The 19,616-nt window shown below is 36.3% G+C and overlaps 1 protein-coding gene across 1 annotated transcript; it reads left to right on the top strand.

Annotated features, from left to right (window-relative positions):
* The first annotated feature begins 600 nt into the window (after window positions 1–600).
* Window positions 601–13,530, top strand: Sin1 (SAPK-interacting protein 1). The gene is made up of 7 exons (XM_089642916.1): window positions 601–1,155; window positions 2,444–2,860; window positions 5,767–6,073; window positions 7,346–7,529; window positions 9,214–9,422; window positions 11,326–11,470; window positions 13,214–13,530. The coding sequence occupies exons 1-7, from the start codon at window positions 830–832 to the stop codon at window positions 13,420–13,422; spliced, it is 1,797 nt and encodes a 598-aa protein (XP_089499042.1). The 5' UTR covers window positions 601–829; the 3' UTR covers window positions 13,423–13,530.
* Window positions 13,531–19,616: the final 6,086 nt, after the last annotated feature.

The raw sequence follows: 19,616 nt of genomic DNA, 5'->3' as shown, positions 1-19,616 counted from the left end.
TAGATCTCGGAAAGTTTACCACCGATTACTTTGAAATTTTGACACAACGTTTAATTTGAATACACGTGTTTTTATAAACCAATATTGTATAGATGTCACATATTACAGGTAAAAACAGCGCCATCTGATGAAAGTAAAAACAACACGCGCTATTGTTTCTCTATCTGCGCAGACAGACTGAGCCACGACGATTTCACATTCGATAAAATATATTGGATCGGAAACGGAAAGTACAAACAAATTTACCTAACAACACTTTTGTCACCTGTGACAAAAAGAATGGCGTCATCTGTTGTCACTGTTTCTCTATTTGCATAGACAGACTGAGCCACAGCAACGTGTAGTGGGGTACAGCAGCTTGTATAAAAATAATTATACAAGCTGTACACCATTAAATTATTAATTATTACCGTCCTTATCATATTCTTAGTCGTCGGTTAATCGTTGGTATAGCTAAGCCAATTTTAAGCCCGGTTTAAGGAAGTCTTAAAAATACCTACGCCACTGTGAAAAGTTTTTCACGATAGTACCTATTTCTGAACAGACCGTGCCGCGTAATCGCGCAGCAAGTAGCCAGTAGCCGTCGTTGTTTTCCATTTGTTTTCTAAACGCAACTGAATAGTGAATAATATTATTGTTTTCCCAAATAACACCAATACCAACCTAAAGAAAAGAACTTGACCCGATTCGTTCCAGCTTCACATCTGTATTTGTTGTAATAAAATTAATATTTTCTTGTAGAGCTGTCAAAAGTATAAAATGTAAACCGGACCTTGCCGGTAATCAAAACTAAATTTAATTTATATGGTTCAAACGATCATCAGCAACCATGGCTATTTACGACAACAAGCACTGGCTTCTTTCGCACATAAGGAATTCATTTATATCCACCGATGACACTGGGATGTGCGAGATTGTTATGCTGGGGGAGGATTTTCCTAAACTACTCCACGCCAAGAGCATGGCAGAGAAGGGAAAGATCGAACTTTCCACGCCTTCTAAAACTGCAGATGATAGCTGCGATGGGGAGTATGAACGAGAAAGGGTAATGGAATTCGATTGTTATCCAGAAATGGACCAGAGCGATGAAGATGACATGGACCCACTCACAGAAAGTTATGATTTGCAACACGATATGGATTTTGGAATGCACAGGTAATTTTTTCACGGTAAAGTTATAATAATAATTTATGCGTATTTCCTTACCTTAAAACTTAACATTGATTGAGAAAAAATGGAACTTTAATGCATCTTTTACCATTTCCCCCCACATAAATAGTTGTTACTTGGGTAATTATTTACCTACGACTACCGTTTGAGAAAATATTCCGTACATGTTAGGTTAGGTTGGATTAGGTAGAATTAAATCACAAACCAGTCTATACAAACCTAGCGTAGCCCACAAACTACTTGAAAACTGGGATATAACTCTAAAGGGGACGCGAGCAGGCGTTATTAAAGGGGCAATTTTTTGTAGTAGTAAAAACGGTAGTCGTAGGTAAATATTTACCGTTACTTGTAGTAATTAAGTTGAAACCAAGTGCTATTTATAAATTTAGTGCGTATTAAGCGTGAAGCGGAATTTGATAAGTTTATCTTTTGCATTTGCCTGAATGCAGAACCAACCTTAGGACACATTCTCCAATTCCCTGTAATATGGACATTCTTAACAATGGCGTTCGGAATTATCGAATCGAATTAACGAGTACTATCACAAATTGATGCACGAGTATAGAATGTGTATAGAACTTCTATCCCCATCCTACCTTCCCTCATTTCTTGGAAGTTTAATTTAAAATAAAACACTTGAATCTAATTACATTTCATTAGCTTATGAAACTTTTAGGATCGCTGGCCACGCTTAATACAAATATCTTTCTGAAAAAATTCTTTGATTCAACTTAATTATGATAAAAGACAACTATTTGCTTTGGGGGGAATGGAAAGTACTGCATTTAAAACATTTTCAAATTTTATTTTTACATAAAATTTTTTTTTTTTTTCAATAATAAAATTTTGAATGCAAACATAAAAAAAGATGGCTTACTTTACGATTTTTGTAACTAAAATTACTGATTTACTATTTAAAAACACGCTTATTTTATTAGAAAAATGTATTACACACGTTAAGGTCACTGCGCTTTTTGTCGTTTCATATAAAAATAATTAATTAAAAAATCACAAAGTGCTCAGAACCCCATCATAAAAGCTTATTCAAGGTGCGTTTCAGCTTTATATCAAATTGTAGCATCTGCATTGAAACACGCTATTTTATGTTTAAATCATTCAAAAACAGCAAATTTATCTGGAATCGAATTAGCTTTTTAACTGTTCACTTAAGAAAAATGCATTTGTAATATATCAGATGCTCCAGGGGTTAAGAAATTTATAGTCCTACAATTTAATAAAAAGTGTGATGTCACATTATTGTTTTTATTTGTAGCTCTTTCAACAGACAGCGTTCCAACACTGCCCAAAAACTAGAAAAAATGGATTTAGCGCAACGCAAAGCTGCGAAAATAAAAATGGTCAAATGGGAAAATCCGCCAAATGTGCTCTCAGACGTAGAGCGCGAGACCCTCTTTGCAAGGAAGGAAATCACGCCCGCCAAGCAGGAGGGACGCGGAAAAAGCAAGAGCATGCTAACAGACCAGCTGGTGAAATGCCCCTTTTTACCGCAGAGCAAGTTCCTAGAGTTTGCCAAGTTCGATGGTACCGCTCAGTTTGGTCTGCCCACTAAAACTTATAAAATTTTTATGACCATGGTTCCGGAAGCGCAGAGAAATTATCCCATTCATGTGAGTGTGGTCGCCAGCGCTAAAATACTGGACTTAATTGGCTTCACATGCTACAAATACAGGTATGATTTCATTAAAACGTATTGTATACTAGCTCTACCCCGCCACTCGTCGCTGTAACTAAGTCTGTATGTGCAGATAGAGAAACAATAGCACATGCTGCTTTTACCTCCAGCAGATAGCGCTGTTGTTCAAAAAAGCATGTCACAGGGGACATCTATATAATATAACTAACTAACCATCACGCCGTTTCGTCGCAGGGGTAGGCAGAGAGGACGGACCGCCAAACAACTCGGTCTTGGCACACACTTCTTGCCTCATTCACATTCATACATCGTCTCATACATACTCTTCTATTGTTCTGACTCTTGACATGGCCCGACTCAAGTATCTGATTCACTTGGTCGTGCCATGTCTTCCTCGGGCGTCCCCGACTTTTGCTACCATTCACTTTTGCATCGTATATTCTCCTTACACTCCTTTCTTCGCTCATTCGCTCTACATGCCCAAACCATCTAAGCGTCCCTTTCTTGATCTTACTCATTACGCTTACATCAGCCTTGCACTCTTTGCGGATCTCCACATTCCTCACACGATCATACATGGTTTTACCACACATACGCCTCAGGGATTTCATTCCAACAGCATTCAATCTACTTTCATCCTTTCTTTGCCAGAAGTTCCATGCCTCACTTCCATACATCAGGGTAGGTACACCAGCACTCCATTGTGCATTGCTAACTTCGCTTCTTTGGACAATTTTTTGTTAGAGCCAACTGCGTTCAGTCCTCCATTAATGGAGTTATCTATATAATATAGGTATATAAAAACACACGCGTATTCGAATGCAACGTTGTCAATATTTCAAAGCAATCGGTGTAGAACTTGCCGAGATTTTGAACAAATGAACATTTTTATTTATTTAGATAGATATCAGAGGTTTCTAAACTTTTTTATTTATATAGATAGACATCAGAGTTTCTAAACTTTTTATTTATATATAAATAAAAAGTTTAGAATTTTAGCCAGCTTCTATAGAAGAGAAACATAAAAAAAATCAAAAACAGTGAAAACTAGTTTTATGAATTATTTTAGTTAACATAAGTTATTATACTCTGTAAATTGATTCATTATTTAATTTTAAAATTTTTAAAAATATAGATATCAGAGGTTTTTAAACCGTAGACCATTTTCCAATTTTCTGTAGTCCCTCTGCCTGACTAATATTTTAATATTATAATGCTTGGTTTAATATTGTGATACTTGACTTAATATTGTGATACTTAACTAAATGTTTTTCTATTAGACTTTTTGTCGATTCTTATCCTAATCTTGCGTAATAGAGATTGTTAATAGAGTTACTTAGTTTATAGGCTAATGTGAACAACAATTTCATCATTTTTTATTCAATTGATTTGGAGGATATTGGCAGATCATATATTTTTATTTCATTTACTTAAATTTCATGTTACCTAAGTTTCGTAAACTCTTGTTTCATGTTACCTATATTTTGTTAACCTATGCATTGTTAAATCTTATATTTTATGTAATCTGTATATTCTTATATATTATGTAAACTCTTTACTGTTATTGTATTTAAAAAACATAATTGCATTGTATGTAAAAGCCCTATGGGCGTGTTTAAATGAAATAAATAAATATTGAATTTTTCTAAACCTATTAACTTCAAATATATATATATTTTTTTTTTTTATAAGAAAACTGCACTAAAACCTCTTTTCACGAGGTATGTAACCTGTATTTTCACTGTGCATGCAGGGCGATCTTGTGCAATGTTTTGATTCAATATATTAAATTCTGACAAGAAAAGGAATGTGAACTACATTTATATAACTCAATAAACAATTTAATGAAATATAAAATAAGTAATTTCTATATTATGACACAATCTTGTGTTAGGTGTATTATGTAATTTATGGGCTTGATGTAAATGGGGGTCCACTCATTTTCTCTTGACTCTCAAGATTGTACTTACTATGGTCAAGAAGTGACAACTATAAATGAGAATTGGACAATGTTCCGTTCCTTATCAACATTTTGAAATTCTCGTGCTTGACTCCCCAGATTGTACTTACTGAGGTCTAGAAGTGAGAACTGTAGATCACATATGTTTGGCTGTCCCTCTCTAAACAAATATCCTCTCTTCTATGCCTTATCTATAATAATTTCTCCATTGAACATCTCATCCCTTCTAAGTCTGAACTCGACTCCAATCTTCCATATATTTATGAAATTTTCCCAATTTAAATACAATCTACATAAATACAAAAGTACTTCACAGATTGCTTTGAAATTTTGACACAACGTTGCATTAGAATACGCGTGTGTTTTTATTTATCTATATTATACAGGGTGTATCGGCACGTACCCGACAAACTTTAACCAGCTATTCCTTAGCACATTTGGAGTAAAAAATGTTATGGGCACTTTGCTGTCCGGTAATTCTTTAATTCAAGGCAATGCCGAGCTTGTCTCGTCATTGTGGCTGTGTGTGTCGTGGACTGTCACTGGCTGGATGTGCGCCACAGTACCTACACAGTCGACTCGATATTTCGTAATCTATGGTTTAAGACATAGTAAAAGTAATCTATGGGTTATGACAAGGCAGATTGATGGGAATAATTTCAATAATTTGTAATTGCTATCGTGATTGTGATTAAGGAATTGACATAACAATTAATAACATAGACACATTTACACACAAACAAATTGTCCCTTGTACACGTTTTTGTATTGAATGAAGTCAACATAAAAATGACATATACATCATTTTGCATACTTAGTTCCTGCTTTTGACATAGTGGTGCGGTCAGTGTGGCACTGTGTTTAGTGGTTGGTACTTTGTGCATATTTTTGGAAGTGAAATAATTTTGAGTAAGGTAGGGTAGGCATTGCTTATGAGGCTGTATAGACGGCGCGCCTCTGATGATAACGGTTTTAATTTCAGCATAGCACATCCAGAATTCACCCTGGGCTCCGTGTCCTCGTACGGCCTGTATATCTGCGAGGACGACGGCGAGGTGGACTGGGACTTCCCATCCCTGGATGCCCGCGAGGCCTGCTCCAAGTTCGGCCTCACGTGTCTCGGCCTCGTGGACCTCAAGAGCGGAGCCTCGTCGAAGCCGCACGGCGAGGTGCATACTTCCTCCATCCCCGAGAAGGGAGGCTTTAACGTCATCACCATCCCCCCCGAAGATAAGAGCAATCACAGCATGCGCAGTCGATCAGCCACCTACGAATCTAAGGAGAGGCAGGTTTGGACCTTTTTTTATTTTTTACATTAACCCCCCCCAGGGCCTATGTTATCTTTGGGGATGCTGTGAGAGGAAGTTCTGGGAAGAAAAAAGGTATGGGGGTGGGTACGAATCTAGGGGTCAGTGAGTCCAGGAATAACTGATGTATGAATTCATTCCTCCCGCTGCGGTGCAAGACGATGAGTCAAGGTGACCAGCTGGAGAGGGTCTCCCCAAACAGGCCTCTTCCGATCTGGCCCACCATGCAGCTGAATACACCTCACCCAACAAACCTGGGCACCCTTGCTATGTCACCAAACATAGCAAAGCACTTGGGGTAACCTATGGTGGAGGTGGAGGTGTTGGTTATCCAATAAATGGTTCCCGGGGTGGCGGTATCCTTACCCGCCTCCCAAATCCATTACAAAACAGAACATTTGAGAAAAGTGACCTAACCTAACCCAACCTGAACTTAGCCAACCTATTATTTTATTAGATTTTGTTTTATCTCGTTACTGGTTTGGTCATAATCAGCCTTACGAATGAAAAAAACATTACCCAACCATTTAACGATGTTGTGGTTATACGTTGAATAAATACTACATAAGTTCTATTTTAAAATCATTCTAATGAACGCATTTTAGTGACTGTGTAGTTAAAACACATTGCAGCCTGGCAAACGTCACGTTTGGCTGAGCGTAAATTGAATGACAGAAATTTTCATGACTTAGTTCTTCGTAAATCTATGTTTTGTTAAATTCTGCTTCACGGAGATCGAATGGACTTGGGTGTCTTTTTAAATAAATTATGTATTGATTAACTAAATACCGTTATAAAATATTCTTTTTTGGAAACAAGCCATACGTTTTTTCGTCCGATTTGGGATTTTCAATTACACAGCGAGCAATTACATGCGCCATTGTAAAAAAATACTAGTTATTCATATGCAGATTTTATTTTAAAAGACTAACTAGTTATTCTACAATGCGAGTTGCGTGTAGACTGTCGGATTAATTTATTGATAAATCACTGAAAGAAACACGCCACTCCACCTGCTCCGTGTAATTTGGTTTGTTCCCTGTCCTCTGTCTCCCACTTAGTCTATGCAGAAGAGCAACTTCCATACGAAGTACTACTTTTACTACGTCTGGTTAATAGCCCCAGGGTTAACTCCCTCAGAGGTTGTGGGTTGACTGAGAAAAAGAACTTCTCCAAAGCATCTAGATTGGGTGACCGTATGTAAAGTTGTGCCGATAATAAACTGTAATTAAATTACAACCATTTTATTTCCAGGTGATCGAGCCCCCTGTTTTCCCGCCCTCCAGGATGTCCAACATTAAGAACGGAGGAAAGTCGGGGAACGCGAACACGTCCAACGTTACCTTTGGCGAGGAAGCCACGAAGACGAGAAGTGTGCTAGTTAATAATCTACAGCCCTCGGCCAGTTCTGTGCCGGCTAATTTCGATACAGAGTTCGGTAAGCTGTTATTTTTTTAAAAGAAAGACAAACTTGCATGGGTTACGAATAACCTGACAATTTTTGAAAAGTATTATCCTCTACCATCATTATAAGCTGAACAGTTGCTTGTGCAATGGTGGAGGAGCTGGCAGATGATTTGAACCGTCTGAAAGACTGCAATATCAAATCAGCTACTGACTAGACTATTATACAGGGTGTAACAGCAGCGGGTGTATTTTCTGCATTTTCAGGAATACCCCAAGGGTCAAACTTGGGACCCCTACTATTCTTGATATTGATTGATGACATTCAAGAATGCATCCAAACATTCTTCTTACTTGCTTTTTGCTGACAATCTCAAACTGTTCAGGATGATATGCGACATTCAAGATTGTATTAAATTGCAACTTGATTGCGTAATGAATATTATAAAAACGCCAATGTATCTAATTAATTTGCCGGTACCCACCTATTCTGAAGCCGGTAGTACAGTATTGTTTAATTTAAGATTATTTATTTATACTTTTTCTTTTATTTACATTTTTCTTTTAAAGATCTTTCCTATTAAAAGTTTTTTTTTAATTTGTATTAACTCCAAACTCAGTCAATTGTTTATTAGTAGACTTAATATTAATATATTTATTAGTAGACTTAATATTAATATATTTATTATAATACTATACTTTCATTTTATTCCACCCGCAAATGCAATGATAAAAATGATAACTTTTGTTTTTAACCTCTTTATTTTAGTCTCATGTAACATAACCTAATTATCACTTTATTTGAATACGATTGTCATGATTCAATGAATTGTTAGCGATTTCTTTCAATATGATATCCACAGAATTTGACATTTTAAATTATTCCATGCAAATTACGTCAACAATGGATGAACATAATTTCAAGTTCAAGATGGCTATCATTTATCACACAAAAAACTTACTGACTGACAATTTTTCACATCTCCCTCTAATACCTTAATAATCTTAGGACGTAGATATCTCTATCTCACTGCGGTCATGTCCGAAAATCCCTTTAAAATAAATTTTGTAGGATACATGATAGTGTTTACCTCCTTTGTCTGTATAGCAAAGAGAAAGAAAGGAGATAGTTTGGGGACAAAACTTGAAGTGACCCACGCTAGGTACATACAGTAGCTTCTCATTTGGACGCCAGATTGCACTGGATCTCGCTATTACCGTATGAATATGCACAAATATTAAAAATAAATTATAATTGGGTAGTTTGTTGAATCCTTTTTTATATTAATACTATTGCAGCATATTTTGAGAGGTGATTGACCAAAAGACGAGTAGACGAGCCGCCACTGCATATTTATACTTATAGAAAGTAGAGAAAAGTCGATGTTTTGTAATCAGGTTGTGATGTTTTGTTAATTTTCGGGTGCTTTCATTGCTAACGCTGGCTAAACCTTATGAGATACATCAAAATAATGTTGTACGGAATTGTATATCTTGAAAAGACCTACAGAAAAGTCTGCAACAGTATATGTCTATCTCCTACGCCGGGTACACGTCGGCTAGTTAATAAATAATCCTCTTTTACCTTATTCAATTGTACAGATCATTTAAAATTAAACACTATCGAATGTGGCCAAAGCAATTTAGAATACGCTGTACGCAGACAGTTGATAGCCTATTGAGTTGAAATGTCTTAAAATAGGTGTGTTTCATTCCAGCTGGCAAGTCGCACACGTCATCATCTCCCCAGGAAGCGGAAGCACTGAACCGCATGAAGGTGCACGAAAAGGTGATTGAAGCACCCATGTACCAGTCGTACCACGTGCGCATGGCAAACCGCGTCCGCGCCAACACGCAGATACTGCTCGGCATTTCGGGGGAGAGAATTGAGATATACCCACTGTACGCGGGCTCTTATAAATTCTGGGTAAGTTTGCCACATTTCAACAAACTTTATGCAATAAATAAGGTCACAATACATCTGTCACTCCTGGACACACTTACCGGGAGATTCCTACCTTTCTTCTTCTCAGAACTTCCTCCCCTTCCTTTCCTAAAAAGACTCCCACACGGTGTCCGCAAAGACGACCTAGGCCCTGAAGGGAATTGTTTTCCCTTGGGCCTCCTGTCGAGTTTCCTACGAGTCGCGTCTGGAGCATGAGAACAAGTAATGTCAAATATTGCAATTTACCAACTAGATTCAGATACAGTAGAACCCGTTAATTCGAACCCTGAAAAAAAACGCGTAATTCGAAATTCCAAAAAAAAATCTGCAGAAAATTTTTTTCATACAAAATGGTTTTTAATCGAAATTTATTTTTTTCGCAACGGAAATCGGCCGTGAATTCTCGATTTACGCGGAAATATATCGCATTTTTATGAATTTATTTTGAATATCTGAATTTAAAGGGCCTGCCGCAACGGTAATAGGCCGCGAAAATACAGGAATAATTCGTATTAGTATGAATTTACTCCTAAGATACTACCCAGATTTGAAGGGGCGACCGAGAAATTCGATTTTCGGCTACTTTTTTTTTTATTCCAAAAATTTCGTATTACTTGGGAATACGTTAATTCTAAATTTGATTTTTGATGTCCCGTGGATTTCGAATTAACGAGGTTCTACTGTATATGCTGAAAACATGGCTCCTAAGAAGAGACACATTATACTGGGTGATTATATTGACGAATCTTTGTTAGAATAATAATATTATGTATATTTACGCTGTGATTGAACATCCTTTTGACAAACTGCTTAATTGTAATTTAACAGGATACTAATAATGAAAATTAATAAATAATTTTTAAAATGCGGGAAGGGTGATGAGATGTAACTTTTTTAATTTGAGCTTTTGTTTTTGTACAAGTAAATCTAGCTCAAACACAGACATAGGAATTAATAGAAGAGAAGATAATGGCGAGGGGTAAAATCAACTGTTGAAGAACGAAGGGAGTGAAGCTGACTGTGATTCGTCAATAAATCAATCTGACAGTAAATAGGCATCTCGCATTATAATATCACCATTTACTTCTTAAAAGTAAAATCTGCTTTTGAATGAATAGACATTTTTACATGGGAGCGCAAATTACTCGCCACGTTATGAACAAATTTGCGAAGTCCAAATTCGGCAAAAAAATTCGGTTCCATTTTCAGAGTCGAATATTTCGTTTAAGTATTTAGTTAAGACACTTTTATAATTGTTCATAATTTACTTCCCAGCAACCAACCAGCTTTGTGTTTCGCGTCCAGACGTTTCTCGATGTGATAGTAACAACTGATTCATATTATACGATGTGAATATGCTTAAAATAAAGTAAAATAATGCTTATATATGGAATGTAATACGACAATTGGGTTTATTCTCTTTTTCACATCTATTTTTACAAGTTTTCATAGTACAAGTCAACATTTTGCCGTGTTATTTCGTAAAATGAACCGATGATGCCTCGACCATAGTTCGCACAAGAATGATGACGTCACGTTTTCAAATTTCACTTGAGGCCATACGCGAGCACAGCCGGCTTCAATGGAACCGGTATGGGGAGTGGGGATAATACGCTTTTAATCACTTAGGGCAGGTCTACTAATATTCATATGTCTATGAGCTCAAATTTGGAATTTTTTAGGTCAAATTTGAAAAGAATCACTCACCAGAGGGTTAATATCAGCCTTTTAATGTCTTTATAAATGCATTGAATCGTAGACCTGGATCCAAAAGTTTTTCAACCCTTTAGTTAGATCAAAAAAAAAATCCAAAAAGTCTTTTTTGGGTTCTCTACGGATACAGTGTAGATTCACCAGTATCACGATATGTATGTCTTGTTTCCAGCCAAGAATGAAGCCAGTTTCCTACAACATAGAGTTTGTGGCCTGGTGCGAACTTATCGAATCCAGGTCCAACAGATCTACCTTTAGACTGGTGTACTCTCCCAACCTCGGCAGTTGTCTCAATCAAGAGCCTTCCCCCTCCAGCGGTAAGTTCATTCTACCTGTATATCATTCACTGTATATATCATTCACTGTATATATCATTCATTGTATATATCATTCACTGTAATGTATCATTCACTGTATACATCATTCAATGTATATATCATACACTATAGAGTAGTGAGTTATATTGTTGCTGATCATATCCAGCTGCCAGTTTAGTGATAGGGTTTTTGTATGTGAACTTAGTTGAACGAAAAGAAGTTGTTGTTGAGGAGGGGAGAGGGTTGGATGAAAATGAAGCCTCAGCGAATGATCTTTTGACAGCCGGGAATAGTCTAGAAACCTGCAGAAAAGACAAGTTTTGAGAGGCCATAGAAAGTTTCATATTTTTTATGTGCAAGAAGAGTCAACAGCTGAGTGAGAGCCCGAGCAATTGAAACATTTAGGTGGGGAGGAGGAAGAAGGACATTGGTCGGCTGAGTGGTTTTCTTCACATTTAAAACATCTGCATGCAACTTTGGTATGACCAAAACGGCGATCTCCGTCTCTAGGTGGGAATAATTCATCAAACTCCTCCTCCATTATTCACAAACAACAACAAGAGTATTGAAAGTATCGGAAGTATGAAAGTTTATAAATATCTGGAAATCAGCTGCGAAAAGTGACTCCTGGAACATCAGGGGAAAAAACCCTCATGGCACAACATACTATACTTTTTTTGGCAAGAAAACAGAAACAGATTGGTTTAGGATTATTTTCAGAATGAGCAAAACAAAAAACTGAAATTTTATTTAAATCGTAATTTAAAACCATAAAATTTATTTGAGGGTTGCGCTTCTTTTAAACTCTCGTTCGCTGCAGTACCATACAACAATAATTGATTTGCATATTAATGCAGGGTAAGGAGATAAAATGTTCGGAAACCACAAACTTACGCAGGTCCGTATGTTGCTTCTCGAAGCATCTTCGGGTGGTCACAGCTGGTTACAGCACGTACATGTGACAATTATTATCTCTCAAAATAGATATTACATTCTGTGATCTATTATTAGTTCACATAATAATACATCACAGAAGATGATCTGCAGCAGGTGATAGATCGTATTTACGGGTTAATCAAATGAGTGCCCTGTGACTGGTTAGCGGGTTCTGAGAGAACTTAGACTGCTCACTCACGGATGGATTGGCCGCTTGCATTAAGAATGCGGGCAATTTTACGCAATACGCTGTGTGGACTTCGCTGTGTGGATATTCGTTGATTTATGGCCTTGTTACTGTTACTCAACAAAACTAACATACATCACGCATTCCCTGCCAGATTTTGGTGGGCTCTGAAATTTTTTTTGTATAATTAAAACAGTACTGGTTTGAAGAATACACAAGCCAAAAATTCTTAATGTGCCTTGTATCACCACGAATATAGGTAACGGAAATAAAAATCCATTGGAAAACGTAGTCTAGAAATGATTGATTTTAACGCAAAAGTGGTTTTTTTAATCTATTTTGTGAATAATTTTGTAAGAAAGAAAAAAAATTAATCCAAGGAAACTGTGACAGATAATTTTAGCCATAAAATTGTATTTTTAAAAAGTTGTTTCTCATAATCATTCATACATTTGTAATGAGAAAATAAATTTGGGTAGCTATCATTCGAGTGCTTCTGATAAATTTTAGTTGAAAAGGTCTTCAAACTCCATATTAGGAATCAGTGCTTTTAGAGATGTCTCACTATAGAAATAGTCATGGGATAGATTGCATTGTAAAGGTTCACTTACAATTTGCAGGGCAACACCACCACAGCGTGCTTAACTCGGGTGGAGTAACCTTCAAACACCACGACTTTGAGTGCGAGAATGCCGCCGCCAAGGAGATTGTGGAGAAGATAAACCGGATCCTCGAGCTGCAGTCCAGTTCCTGCCGGAAGGAGTACAAGGCCGCCCGCGAGAGGAAATTCCAGGCTCGGCGGAGCTTTCACATGTCCAAGAGTTCCTAGCTCCTCTTCACTCCCCATCGTATTTTGTACATAACCGCACTATTCATTAAATTATTTATAAAATACGCTTTTTTATTCATTCAACTAGTTGTTGACAGCTGAGAATCGCGTGATCACGGCAGTTCCCTAAATTGATCTACGGCAGGAGAGGGGTCGCATCATTTTCAAATATCGCCTGCACTTACAACACATCACCTGGCTGGTGTGACAGGTCTGTATGGTGAATGATATGGAGATATGGGCACGCTTCGATGCATGTAGCGTATTGTGTCGGCACCATTGAGCTCTTTACAAAGTATACCTTTATATTAAATACCTCTCAGACAAAGACTTTTATCTACTATGTGTTCCTTTGAGAACTGTCAAAACGTGATAATTTTTGTGTTATTTACGAGTTTTGCTAAAAGCTTCATAACTCACGTTTTGGGAGACGTAGCCTCATTCTCAAAAATGTTTTGGAAAGATTATGAAATCAACTATCGCATTGTATTGTAATACGTAAATATTTGCGTTTCTAAATACACATTTTATGAAAACGTCAAAAAAATGTAAAAATCGCTTACAATTATTTCAAAGCTTTGAAAAATGTACTTTTTTCTGAGTATCATAAAGAAATAACACTTTATATACATATTGAAGAAATATAATTAGAAACTATTAGTCACCTCAAAATATTAACCGTTCAAACTAAAATATTTTTAATAAATTATTTAGAAATGCAATAAATTATGAATGAACAAGATGACAGATTCAATCGGCTTAGATAATGCAACTCTACGTTCCATAGATATTCTTGAATACAGACGCGTAGCGTTATTCATTATCGATACTCTGTTTTTTAAATCATGGCAATCCGTATACTAGTGATGGAAATAAATCGATTTTTGTAAAATCTCGCGCGTTTACGTGAAAAGACGTTCTAATGTCTTGACCGCTATTATCATATTTACGTCTTTTGACGTTCTAATGTTCTGAGTGGTTAAAAAAATATGTTTTCTTTTAAGATAAGCCCTATTTATTAGCATAGTTGAAAAAGTATTTATATTAAATTCCCTCGATAGAATTACAATGTATGCTCCGAAAATTATAAACTACACCGCTGGTTCTGTTATTTAGAAGAAATTCGGAATGCGGGGACTTAAACCCTAAGGGACGGAGCACTGCATTTGCTGTGTTGAAGAATCGTGCCGATGCACAGTACAAAGATCTGCAATAGCAGTGTCTTCCTTATACATTCATTTTGCCTTTGGATATTACCTCTACTGGGTTAGTTAAAAACAAATAATAATGTCACTTTATCAAGTATGGTATTGTCTACATTAGGGGTCTCCAAACTACGGCCCGCGGGCCGTGTCCGGCCCACCAGTGTCATCCATCCGGCCCGCGACATCTTATGACCATTTTCATCAATCAGGCCCGCGACAACTAATGGCTAAGACCTTACTCAAAAGGGGCGAATTCACCGCGAATTTTTTCGTGCGAATATGTATGCTCATTGGCGAGGTACTGGGCACCAATAAATTGCGTCCACAAGTATCGCGCGAAAAATACGGGCGCAAATCGTGTGTAGTTCGCCAGACTTACGTCCAGTTTATGCGGGAACTGCAAAGCGAGTACACGTATCAAGGGAAATGGAGTGGCAAAATTGTGACAAGGAATGGTTCCAAATGCTCGCGCGTTTCACGCTCCTTCTGGATGCAATATACGCGCAAAACGATACGTGGCAAAATCGCCCCCTGGTCTTATTGTTTTGATTGTGATTGTGATGAGGTGGATAAAAAACTCAGAATGATAGTATCTTGGTTTTATTTACATGCTAGGCAAAGATTAGTGATAAGTATAATACGCAGAATACGCTTGTTCACTCCTTGCTTATTTACGGAATTTTAGGTTGGGGAGGTTCTTACAAAAACAATCTAAACTTACTAAAAGTTTCACAAAGAACCATAATTAAAGTAATCCTTAAAAAAATCTACCTTCTCAACAGAATCACTATTTAAATTATTTCCAATACCAAATGTCGATGACATATTTAGGCAAGCTTCTATTATTAAAATGTGTAAAGAAAAAAATAATAAAGAATATGAAGAATTTTACACACTAATGAGAAATGGAAATCAATTTATTACACCAAATTTTAAAACAACACAAATGCACAACCGTTATATTTACCAAGCTATAAAAAACTATTATAACCTTCCTTCTGAATTGCGCTGTATTTTCAACCAATCATAAAAAATAAATAAAATTAATTATTTTTCAAAAAAAACTTACATTAAAAAATAAATATTTTATACAAAATATATTATAAAATGTAACCTAAGTAAGAATCGTGGCTCCCTTATCAGGCACAAGAGCTCCTCTTTAGCTCGTCAAAATGTAACCTATAATGTTTTATATTAAATTTAAAAAAAAGAAGACTCACTAAAGCATAGTAACTAACAAATAAGTGTAATGAATCTTACTAACTTTATAAACATATAAAAACATTATAACATACGAGTATAAACACATAAACATATAAAATACTAATGGGATTTATGTAATTGTGATTTTCCACTGACGATAATTTGTAGTTGTGGATCAATTTTAGTGGTAGCAATTATTAAAAGAGCTTTAAGATGCTCATCGGTTAACTTAGATCTGTAAACATTCTTTGTGTACTTCATTTTGGAGAATGTTTTCTCACACAAGGAAGTAGTACCACAAACAGAAAATAGCCCACGAGCAAATTTATGCAAATTATCAAATTGTGCCAGTGGAAGACTCTTGTAAAATTCCAACAAAGATGAGTTTTGAAATTTGTTCTTAATTATATCACTGCATTGTAAATCAATAATTCCCATTTGAAGTTCCGGGGTCAAGGTTTCGATGTCAATATCAAGAGGATTTTGAAAAATCTTGATTTGATTCGCAATGATATCAAGGTCTGAGAAACGAGTATCAAAATTTATCTTCAAAGCACTCAAAGCTCCGATTGCAAAATCGACGGGAAACTCAGTCTCAGTAGTGTGGCTAAATATTTCACATGTTTTAAATTGTGTGAAACATTTTTTATTTAATTGTGATTGAAACAGCATTATTTTCTGCCGGAACGATTTGACATTAGTCTATAAATCAGGGAGAAGCTGATTTTCTCCTTGCAATCTCAAATTCAGTTCGTTCATATGTTTTGTCAAATCGACATAGAATGCTAACTTCCACAGCCATTCGCTATTTTGCAATTCGGTAAGAGGGCGATGCTTTTCATTCAAAAAAATTTCGATCACTGATCGAAGTTCAAAGAAGCGCTGAAGGACTTGTCCGCAACTTAGCCAGCGTACGGCAGTATGATATGGCAAATCATTTTCTCCGATATCTTTAATAAATTCGCGGAATTCTCGGTGATTCAGCCCAGTGGATCTGATGAAATTAACAATTGATATGACTGGTTTTAGAACTTCGGACATATCCAAACATTTTCCGCATAGAGACTGTTGATGAATGACACAATGTAAGACTAATGGTTTTGAACCACCATCATTTTCTACAGCCTTTGACACAAGAGCCACTACTCCTTTATTTTTACCACACATGTTTTTTCCTCCGTCAGTTGTGATAGATTTCAAGTTTTTCCATCGAAGATTCTTTTTAATAATGGCATTTTCAACACCCTTAAAAATATCTTCATCAGTAGTTGTGCCGTGAATACTATCAATATCAAGAAGTTCTTCATACACTTCATAGCTTTTATCCACTCCTCGAATAAAAATCAACACCTGAGCAGTATCTGACACATCCGTTGATTCATCCAAAGCCAGAGAATACCACTCAAGATGTCCATTTTTGTCAGACAGTTGAGATGATATATTTTCTGCGATGTCTTCTACCCTCCGCGCTACAGTATTTGCTGACAAACTGAGAGTTTTATATAAATTTACCTTTTCAGGGCACATTTCTTCGGCTTCTGCAATTACACATTCTTTGATCATTTCTCCATCGGTGAAAGGTTTTCCACGTTTTGCGATTTCAAGAGCCACACGAAAACTGGCACGAGTTACAGCCTCTTGTTCATTATTGAGTTTCGTAAACGAAGATTGCTGCGATTTTAATCCACACTTCAAAGCTTCAATTTTTTCTGTCCGCAAACTTCCCTATATTGTGAGTATTTTTGAAAATGTTTCGTTTCATAATGACGTTTAACATTATACTCTTTGAGAACGGCTATGCCTTCATTGCAAATCAAACATAGCGTTTTCTTATTGGACTCAATTACGAAATAAAGTTCCATTGATCTTTGAATGCTCTGCACTCGCGGTCTACTTTTCGCTTCTTTGCCATACTTTCCATAGTAAATCACACCAAAAAAACAGTCTAATCAAAAAACTGTTACACAGATGTCTTTTAAAAACACACAAACACGTTTAAAAGAGTTACGCACTACCTCACAGACAGGTCCGCTTCATTCGGTTTCCCCAGGTGGACTGACCCGCGGTCGCCGGTCTCGCCGCTAGCGATGGATATAGGGTACTACAACTACTTATTTCCGCGTGTAACCACGAGATGTCGCAAGCGTCGCACTTGTGACAATACAATACACAACATTTATTAATTGAACACTAGCGTAAGCGCAGTGTTGCCAACTTAACGGATTTCACGTCATATCTGGGGGATTGGAGTGAGTTTGAAGTGAAATGATTTATGAAGAAATATGATCCCTGGAAATTTTATTCTCCACTTTTTACTTTAACTCCCCCCCCCCGTGGACGAAAATATGTGTGTCTAGAAATTAAAACAGTTTTGGCCCTCCGAACTCACTGGAGTAGTCAATGTGGCCCTCCGGCTGAAAAGTTTGGAGACCCCTGGTCTACATGTTGGCCTTAACAAAAATCTTTTTATTTAATATAGTTTCTTGCCGGCCATTACGGGTTAAGTTGTACCTTCCCTCTGCCGTCTGCAACCTTTTTGAAAATTGATAAATTGGCCGTTCTGATATAAATATTAAGCATTCGCAATAAAGTTTTAAAATATTTGTGCAATTGAGTTGCTCCTTAATATTTATCTATTTATTGAGTGCGATTATTAGGAATTGTGATAACATTGCAGCAGATACCTGAATACATTATCTGATATCAAGAAGTCCTCACACCCACAACGGTGTCTTTCAAATCTGTTATTCTGTTTAGCGACTTATATTTTCACGGTCTTTATTAGTTACCTCTCCCAAGTTGCTCAATTGGGTACATATCTGTAATAGCAGTGTTAATGTTAACATTAAAAGAACCTATTGAATAGTGAAAGAATTTATTCATCAACGTCATCAGGTATGTCCTTTTTAAATAACTTAACTGATGGAATGGAATTAGGCTGAGAGTACTCTTTCATACGCCCATTGGGTACATAAAATGGATACAATTTTTTACACAAGGGTTAGTAATAAAGTATTGGTGAATAACATAAATGATTTATAATGGCATAAAATTAAAAAAATATATATATTTGAATTGGTTAAGGATGTTTTAAACATCGAATTTGTTTATTAAAAATGTCAATATCATCTGTATATTTGTTTGCTAAACTATGTAGGCGAGGAATTGGCGAGTTTGTCTCATAATTTGTTTGAAAACGGTGAAATTGAAATAGGTCCTTGTGCCTGGTGTGTCACATGCATTTTGCTACATTATGAGCCTCTTGTACACATTCTCAATTGGCTTAGAAAAACTCCTTTGACTAGAAAAAAAAAAAAAAAAAAAAAAAACCTTTGACTAGATTTATCTACTGAAAATGTCTGAAAATACAGAAATGCTAGAAAATTTATCAGCTTGTTACGTCACTACAAGATAATTATCACACTGTAATATTTTTTATCTTTAGACTTTTATCAATGTTAAGTCTTAATAGATTACGATCGATGAATTATAAAGAAAATGAATTCCGTTCTCCCTTGCTTACTGCGTTTATAACAATTTTATAAAACCGTGTTTTATAATCGTTTTAAAAAAGCCAACAATTTTTTTAATTGGCGGTTCGTGCAATGAGGCAGGAGAGGCACAGCCTCCCCTAAAAAGATGGAAGAGAAAAATTGTTTACTGGTTGATTTTTTAAGGTTCATATCCACAGACATAGGAATTAATAGACGAGAAGATAATGGCGAGGGGTAAAATCAACTGTTGAAGAACGAAGGGAGTGAAGCTGACTGTGATTCGTCAATAAAT

This window comes from Hesperophylax consimilis, chromosome 19, assembly GCF_061612785.1.
Source record: "Hesperophylax consimilis isolate HC1 chromosome 19, BYU_Hcon_1.0, whole genome shotgun sequence".
NCBI classification, from domain to species: Eukaryota; Metazoa; Arthropoda; class Insecta; order Trichoptera; family Limnephilidae; genus Hesperophylax; species Hesperophylax consimilis.
Note: the sequence above shows the minus strand (reverse complement) of the source record. Positions and strands in the feature narration are given on the sequence as shown.